Consider the following 8,938-nt stretch of genomic DNA (forward strand, 5'->3'; position numbering starts at 1 on the left):
GTTCTTTATGGCAGTTTATGGGGGAGGCCTATATTTAGCAGCAGGTGGAAAATGGCTAAGATGATGATGATTATAGTTTATAAAAATGTTTGTTTCTAGCCACGCTAATTGTCATTTACACTCTAAATGAATAGTTCAATTGACTTACAAAAGTATTTCAGAAGAGCAAGTAAAATTTTTATAGGTTTTTGAATAGAGAAAAAAAAATTGTATCTGTTAAAAAAACTCAATGTTATTTCTGTAAACAAGTCTATGTAAATAAAGATGATAAGAACGTTCATTGCACTTGATAGCTGGAAACAATCAGCGAGGTCGAAAGGGCTCGGCTCTATAATTTTATGATGTATGAAATATTACCTAATTGGTACCTCTGATATGATATGTGTAACATTCGACTTGCTCGCTTCGACACATACAAAACACTAAGTATATACCATGACGACCTCCATGGCACAATGTAGAGAACGTTGCTTTGCGTAAATGAGGTCACGATTTTGATTCTCGGTCGTGTCAATTTAGGAAGTACTTCTAAATTGACTTTGTCTTCGATGTTCTTAATTGTTCCTCAGTATTATTGACTTACAAGGCTTTTTTTCCGGATCTGTCTGTAAACATGCATACTAGTTCAATGTATTTAATTGTTTAATGTACATGAAGATATAATATTGAAAAATAATCGAAAATTCCTTTCACAACCTCGTTTATTGGATACTTGTATTGAGAAATAAGTATTAATTGACAAACTTGCCTTCACTATTGTTTTTTTCATAGGAATCGGTTATTTTGCCACATTAAAATATACTTGACCAGATTTATTGAATTAATAAGTTCTCACCACACCTAATTTCGTCAAAATACGTCTGTTAGTTTTTGATTGAATCGTGCATACATACAATCTTTCATTATGTATATAAATATTGATAATTTAATTTATTTTTCACAGAGAGTGCGACTGGAAAGCTCATGAACGACCTTGGTATCTTGGAGCAGAGTCAGCGAGCATGGCAGAAAACCCTATCCACTTCAGCAAGAGGATACCTTTGGCTGGAAACGAACGCGCCCATATATTACAGTCAAACAGTCGAAGTCTGTAAACCATACGTCCAAGTTTCCAAGGATGTGTTTGTGATTGCTTATAAAAAAACTGGTGTTCTCTATGGTAATGTTAAAGAGTATGTAATAGAGAAAACTCCAGTAGTTGTGGGCACCATAGAGCAGTATGCACCAGGTCTGGTGGACAACGTGCAGAGTTATGCATCCAGTGGATATGAGGCGGTGAAGAAATACTCCAATGACTATTACCAGTTGACAGCCGAGTACTTGAAGACTAAAGTTTTTGTGTGAGTATCTAATGAAATCTATCCATTTTTTTTCTATAGTGTAAATAAATCTGTTGTATTATTGTTAATTTTAAACTATAACTATTAATTTCAATTTATGACTGTCATTTGGAAATATTTTTTCTATTTTTTAATAGAAACTTTGGTCTCTACATTGTTTTTTGCAATACCCACTGTGATTTGTTCCCCTTATTTATAAATTTCAAATTTATTTGTTACATTAATATTTTAGACTTTTTTTTTTAGTGTTAATGTAGATAGAAATTACCGAGTGTTTTTTTAATAGATTGGATTTACTGCCATGTTCTTTACCAATTTTGTTACAAAAATTTTAAATTTATAATTTATTTCTTTTCAGTGGTGAATGGGCTCCAGAAATACTCCAGAATAAAACGCAGACGGTGCTCAATGTGACGAGGACACAGGTGTCAACGTACTTCCATTGGTTTAGGGAGCAAGTTCACATATATTCGAAGATACCTTGAAGTGTTATCTGTATTATTCTGTTTTATTATGTGTGCCGATGGAGGAACTTTGAAGTTTATTCATATAATCTAATTCACCATTTTGAGCAAACCTGTCCATACAACTTTTGTATATTTAGTCATTTCATACCTTTTTTTCGTGTTATCACTAAAACTATTTAATTCTGCCATAACGACACTAATCTTACATGCTAAAATAGTTGAAAATGGTGAATTGCGATATTGTTTTAATCTTAAAAATGTATAATAAAGATCTAGTTTGAAGTTGAAAATTAATTGAAGTAAATCGGGGCAAAATATTAGGCCTAAAATTTCAAAATTATCATAATCATGGTCACATTTTTATAATTAATGTTATTTTAACGATACGTAATACACGATATCATGAAACAAGTGGCTATAGACAAATATTAATGTATCTATTGGGCAATCACTAACATTTTATTTACATTATTTTTGCAATTTGAATTAATAAATGAGCTGGCGATGCACCTGATGGGAAGAGCTAACTATTGCCTTTAGACACGAATGATGCTTTAACATCACATCTTTCATGTCAGAGATTATAACATAGACGAGTGCGCAAAAATAGCCTAGCATTAGGCGTTACGTTATAATAGTAAAAAGCATAGTATTTTAATAAAAATGAGATTAGATGATATATTTTCTGTGTATAGGAGCGTACACATGAAATATATATTCCTGTGCATACAAAAGTATACACAGACAATGTATATTTCTGTGTGTATAAAGAGGATAATTTTACATTTTTATGGTCGAAGTGGTTAGTAATTGTAGAATAGAATCCATTTCATCATATCTAGCCTCTCGGGACGGATCTCATGTTGTTATGTTTTATAAGCCTACAAATGTATCTTTATTGTGGTTAATCATTATGATCCATCATTCATGCACAAATTATTTATTACTTTAATCCTCCATCAACACATGGCCCAAGATCAATTCATCAATTTAAATATTTTTATTATTTACAAAAAATAAATAAATAAATGAATAAATCGAGTACAATAAATATTATAACGAATTTTTATCAGACGCAATAATTTCGATCATATCATTGTGTGAATCAAATTATATTTTTACATAACGCCATGACAATGTGTAAATTTTAAGTATTACTCTTATATTGGTAAAGAAATAGCACCTATGTATTTGATTAAATTGACATTCCTGTTTATGCATTTATGTGGAATATTTTTTATGCCAAGTTACCTTTCATCGTCGCCCAAATATAAAATTTCATTTAACATTGTTCTTTATATATAGGCATAGTTGTAAGTTTTTGTAGTATATTTATTTTGTGTTGATGAAAGATCGTGTGTTAATACAAAATTAAATCTGGTACGAGGACTGAATTTTATTTATTGATTTTTTATATTCTGAAACTCCCCTAATTCTTATCGTGTTATTTATGTGAATTACACAAATAAATACGCAGTGGTAATAGTGGGTTATTCTTTTTTCACAGTCATATAACTCGATAAATAAGCTATCTCTTTATTTATTTACTTTTTATTGCACCACTAAAAGAGTATTCTTAATATTAGAAAAGGCGGTCTTATTGCTTCGTCGTTTTCTTCCAGACAACCTTTGGGTAGAGTAGAAAAGTGAAACACGATAGCTATTTGGCGCAAGATAAACTTTAATGAAAGAAAGATTGACTACTTAGCTGCATTTTGATCTAAAGTACATTTAAATATATTTGATGATTTTGGAATATGTACATTTAAAAAAGTGGGTATTGATCTACTGTCCTTGGAAGAGTACATAGTCAACTGTGAGGACACTGGATCTAGACGGTATTTCAATATAAAAAGCCAAGTTTTCAAAGATGTTTTTTATGTCTTCTATGTTATCGAGCGTGTTTATCTATTTTCCATTGTGTAAAATATAAATATAAACCTCTCAGTAGGTTCAGAGTTGAAAGATTTATTGTACCTACTTTGAAAACTATAGACTGAAACCCCATACCATTTTTATTTTTTGTCACAACAAGAGAAACTCACTGTGATGTCTATACCCAATTTACTGTTCAATGAGAATAATAACTATTTATTACACAGAAAAAATTACTTAAGAGATAAATCTGATAACTATGGAAGAAGAAAACAACAAAACTTATGATTTTTTACTTTTATAAAAAATAAGTCGGTCAGGATGGTACTTTAGTTTGTGGCGGGTTTTATAATAAAAAGTATCAATAAAAAAATTGTTTAATAAATTAGATTTATTTCTTTTTCTCCTGCAATATTCGCGAAATACTTTAATTTTTATAATTCTATTGCACCATGATTCAAGATTTAACATTACAATCGATATAATAAGCAAGTGATAATTACTAACTGTTGTTAGAGAAAAACAATTTATTGGTGTTGTCATAAATAGACTTGGCCAGCTCGTCTATATTTTCTTTTCGTACTGCTGCTAAGATTTCCAAGACTTGCCTGAAATAAAAATATTCATTTTAGAATACGCAACGATATTTTACGATATTTTTTATTCAGTAATGAATAGTAAAAGGCTGATATGATGACGATGCTTACAAATTTATGATATTCCATAAAATTTGTAATTTCGCTATATCAAATTAAGATATTTGGTTAAAGCAAGTTTATAGGATTAGCACCTCAGATTCAGAATGTCCACTGTGAGTATACACTTACACAATATTAACTGGCTCGTTGCGTCCCTTTACTTGGTTGTCAGTCCCAATATCATACTTCTCTTTCTTCACTGATGGGAACTTGGTGACCACATGGCCGTACCCTGGATGGGTGGATTTCACCTCGCACCAAGGACAGTCGGTTTCTATCATCAGCCTTTCTGTTGGTATTTTAGTAGCCACTTCTAAATTTTCTTTTGTCCTCAATGAACTGAAAAGGCAAGAAGAATCTGAGAAAGGTTTTCTGAAATTTCGGATCTGATAGAAATAAAAATTACATGTTAAAATTACATGACATATATTGTTTAAAAATATTAAAAATGCTAAAATATTGTTTCTTTGGTCTTTTATGGTAGGATTTATGACCAATGACATGTTAAGCTCCATTTACTGGTTCGGTTTCATTATGAAAAAAAAAAAAAAAACATGAAATTAAATAGTAGGCCTTTTGTTCTATACAATACTCTTTTAATTCCTTAATAATAAATTTTCAAGGAGAAGTATTTTTCTATTAAAGAAGTGGCAATTAAATTATGGATTGCCCAATGGTAAATGGTGGGGGGGAAGGAATTGATAGTAATGGAGACTGAGAATCCCATTGCTAGCAATATACCCAACCAGGTCGACCTCCTCGCGGTTCCCACTGGAAACTATCATGGTTAATTCTTGATGAATTCATCACGATGGGCTAACTGGCCTGTTTTCATTCTCATCTATCACCCTTCACTGGTGCTCCGCCAGCGTATCCCGTTAGCGCAGGCGGGGTTACCATTTCATTTTCACCCATAAGAAAAAATGGTAAATGGTTACCGTGGCTATGATTGTACATAGTGTATGATAATGGAACGGTAACCCCTGCGTTATCGGTATACGCTCACGAGGCCCCCAGCGGCTGGTCATAGATGAGGATGAAACCAGGTCAGTTAGCCTATTGTGACGGATTGAACAAGAATGAACCACGACGGTTTTCAGGCAGAACCGTGTAGAGGTCAACCTGACAGGGTATATTGCTAGCAATGGGAATAACGTTCATATTACTAACAATCCCTATCCATCCCAGTTGCATTATATGTATATGTAGGCTACGAACCATAGGAGTCATGCGCACACTTGTGGACTCTGTACAAACGTTTTTTGTAGAACCCCATGTTATAGCTTTCATTTCGTTCATTCCATGTTATAGTTAAGAAGATCTTAGGTTTTTTTTAATGAGTGATAATGGAATGGTAACCCCACCCGCGCTATTAGTATACACCGGCGTGGCACCAGTGAAGGATGATAGGTGAGGATGAAGCATATCAGTTAGGCCATCGTGACGAATTCAACAAGAACTGTTCAAGATGGTTTCCAGGGGGAACCACGTGAAGGTCGACCTAATAGGGCATATTGCTAGCAAATGGGGCTGTCAAACTCCATTGCTAACAATCCCTTTCTCTCCCAATCTTAGAAGGTTGGCTACTTAAAGTAACAAAACGGGAATACTCACCATCCATTAATACCTATATACAATCCCAATGCCAATATTTTGTTTAATGCGTCCTCTGTACCATCGAATGAATGCACCACTCCACCGACAATTTTATCTTGGTTTCTACTCAATATATCGACGAGATCATCGGCGGCAGCGCGGCAGTGCAAGAAGAGTGGTAAGTTAAATTCTTTACTCAACTGTAACTGGAACTCAAAGTATCTGTGGAAATTAATGTGATTTTATAAAAATATAAGAGAAGGATTTTCCAAATCGGTATACTACTAACTTTTTGAGGGGGAGGGGTAATATGGACTTCCAGTCTTATTGCTAGTAATATACTCCAGCAGGTCGACCTCTATATTGTCCCCTTGGAAACCATTGTACTGAATTTTAGGTGTATTCATTATGATTGGCTAACCAACCTGCCTTTTCATCCTCACCTATCATTCTTCATTGGTGTCCCACCAGCATATTTCATTAGCACAGACAGAGTTCAGTTCCTCAGTAATGGCAACACATGGGAGGTATCATAGGCAAAAGAGTATACTCTGTTATGTCCATGGTATTGCTCATGTCTATAGGCGACGATTACCATTTTCCATCAGCTTGTTTGCCATTCTAAGTTACATATAAAAAAGTTACCATTCCATAAACAATGGTTCATAAATCTCCTTTTTGAAATCTTGTAAACAAATTTACTTGAATAAAAATTATTTCTATTCCATTTGTTGAGAAAAAATTATATTTTTTTAATTATTTAGAATCTAGGTATTTTTGAAATAGTTGTTACATTATACATACTTGAGTTGAACATCTTTTTCGCAGAAATGCAAACGATCATAGTCCAAGCCACACTCTCCGATTGCAACAACTTTATCTTTGTTTTCCACAATCAGTTCTCTAAGAGAATTAAGATATTTGTCCGGATCTGGCACGAAATCATTGCACCTCGTCGGATGACATCCTACGGTAGAGAATAATCTTGCTGAAAAGTGTATCATTTGCTCAATCATCATCAGACAACACATATTTATCTTGAATGTCAACAAATGCACAGAATTTGATGTTAGAAAGTATAATTTTGTTTTGTTTGTAATCTATTAGCAGATAAGTCTATAAGATTAAAAATGGGATCAGGCTAAATAGAAGTATTTTCTTTTAGCCACTCTGTAGTACTGGTTAAGGAGAGGAGTGTGAGATATATATAAAAGATATTGTCATATCAATCATTAATTGTCCACTGCTAAATATAGCCTGCCCCATAAGGGAATATAACAACATATATATATATATATATATATATATATATATATATATATATATTTATATATATATATATATATATATAGAGAACATAATTACCACATTTGGCAGGTAGGTTGGCAACTGCAGTTAAGCTTTGGTGATATTTTAAGAAAAAGATAGAGTATCTTTAAATTACATCTTTACACAAGACTATGACTCATACATGCAACTTGTAAATGTAAAATCCTATAACTTCTTGGAAGTTTGATGAGTAACAAAAATTTTTAAAATACTGTATTAATGATGTTGAGAAATTATATTTCTCTACTTACAATCGGTGCGAGATAAATCAATAGCTTTCTTGCTATCACTTAAACTTCCTCCTGTTATTATCATTTTGTCCATACCACCAGCCCAGCTTCGGTTAAGTACTTTGTCGAGATCGGGAGCATGTTTCTTTGAACCATGATATATTCCTTGGTACATTTCATCTGTGAGGTTTGCTCCAATATCTGATGATTAAAATATGGAAATGAATTTAATTCTTAATTGAAGACTTTACCTTCATCAACAAGTGATTGAAAAACTGTTACTGCATATTTAGTTTTTAAAAATATTAAACATTCAATAGATAAAGCTTAGATTTAAATATAAGTTTTTAGTAGTGTGAGTACTACCCCAAAGGTTTCTTAAAACACAAGGCATCTTAGCGTAAGGTTCAGGCAACTAATGTGATAGTAATTTAGTTTTTTTTTTATTTTATACATTAAAAAAGAAACATTAAACAACAAAATATGTGTGATAAAACAAATACTTGAAAATTTTTTCTTATAACTATGGAGATCAGGATTTAGGGCTATTCTTTGTAGCAGTCTATAGTGGAGGCCTAAAGGCAACCGGTGACCCCATACCTCTAGAAGTGGATACAGAATCGTTGAAATGACGAAGGTAGGATTACTTACCTATATATTTTCTTAAAACAGCCATAATTCTCATTAGATTTTTTCAAAGACACTTGACAAACGTCTGGTGACAATTCGTAAATTAAAAGCCACGTTAAATGTAGGGAATCGAGCGAAGCGAAGACTTTAGAAAAATAAATCGTTTTATTTATTTAAATAATACTGTAAAACATTAATAGATAAACACATGTGATGAATGACAGATGATTACGACGGATGTGATGGGTGATATGTCACTGTCAGCTGTCAAAAGCGTATATAAAATTCCATTCATATACGAAGATACGAATCCATTATTACGATCCGACGTTGATATTTAAAATCAAGTAATGTATTGTATTTAAGTAAAAAGTATTGACATAGTATCGAATAAATTTATAGTAAACAATATAGATTGTTCTTCTTTATCTAATAATAAAATTGTACCGTATATATTAAATTTAGATGTGCTCTAAATATTAAAATTTGAAATTATTACAATAGATTCATCATCAATATATCAGCCATTAACTGTTCACTGTCGAATATACATAGGCAAGTAGAAGTAAGTGGGAGCACTTGGGGAGTTTTGCCTGTAGTTACCATGTCTGCCAGGCAGGTTGACAACTGCAGTTTTTTTTTAATGGGTAAAAATAGTAACCCCGCCTGCGCTACCGGTATACACTGACGAGGCATCAGTGGAAGATAATAGATGAGAATGAATACAGCTCAGTTGGTCCACTACGATAAATTTGTCAAGAATTAACCATGAT

General features: G+C 32.6%; 2 protein-coding genes across 2 annotated transcripts in view; one reads left to right on the plus strand and one right to left on the minus strand.

The window, feature by feature from the left end:
* LOC113521615 (transmembrane protein 214) overlaps positions 1–3,206 on the plus strand; it is a 30,188-nt gene extending 26,982 nt beyond the window's left edge. The window contains exons 9-10 of the mRNA XM_026907199.3: positions 944–1,340; positions 1,699–3,206. Of these exons, the coding sequence (XP_026763000.2) occupies positions 944–1,340; positions 1,699–1,825 (524 nt within the window). The 3' untranslated portion in view covers positions 1,826–3,206. The remainder of the gene's footprint in view (positions 1–943; positions 1,341–1,698) is intronic.
* An 850-nt stretch (positions 3,207–4,056) lies between these two features.
* LOC113521855 (deoxyribonuclease TATDN1) lies at positions 4,057–8,399 on the minus strand. The gene is made up of 6 exons (XM_026907511.3): positions 8,187–8,399; positions 7,557–7,736; positions 6,781–6,964; positions 5,995–6,198; positions 4,510–4,719; positions 4,057–4,290 (listed from the first exon to the last, which is right to left on the minus strand). The coding sequence occupies exons 1-6, from the start codon at positions 8,218–8,220 to the stop codon at positions 4,185–4,187; spliced, it is 918 nt and encodes a 305-aa protein (XP_026763312.2). The 5' UTR covers positions 8,221–8,399; the 3' UTR covers positions 4,057–4,184.
* Positions 8,400–8,938: the final 539 nt, after the last annotated feature.

Source organism: Galleria mellonella, unplaced genomic scaffold (assembly GCF_026898425.1).
Source record: "Galleria mellonella isolate WM207_F2 unplaced genomic scaffold, CSIRO_AGI_GalMel_v1 utg63, whole genome shotgun sequence".
Lineage (NCBI taxonomy): Eukaryota > Metazoa > Arthropoda > Insecta > Lepidoptera > Pyralidae > Galleria > Galleria mellonella.

Excerpts from the sequence above, each read along its gene's own strand:
- LOC113521855 (XM_026907511.3), bottom strand. The coding sequence starts at position 8,220 with ATGAGAATTATGGCTGTTTTAAGAAAATATATAG. Across the intron at positions 4,720-5,994 it reads TATATAGGTATTAATGGATG|TTCATTGAGGACAAAAGAAA; the intron begins GTGAGTATTCCC and ends TTGCCTTTTCAG. Across the intron at positions 4,291-4,509 it reads AACGAGCCAGTTAATATTGT|GCAAGTCTTGGAAATCTTAG; the intron begins GTAAGTGTATAC and ends TTTTTATTTCAG.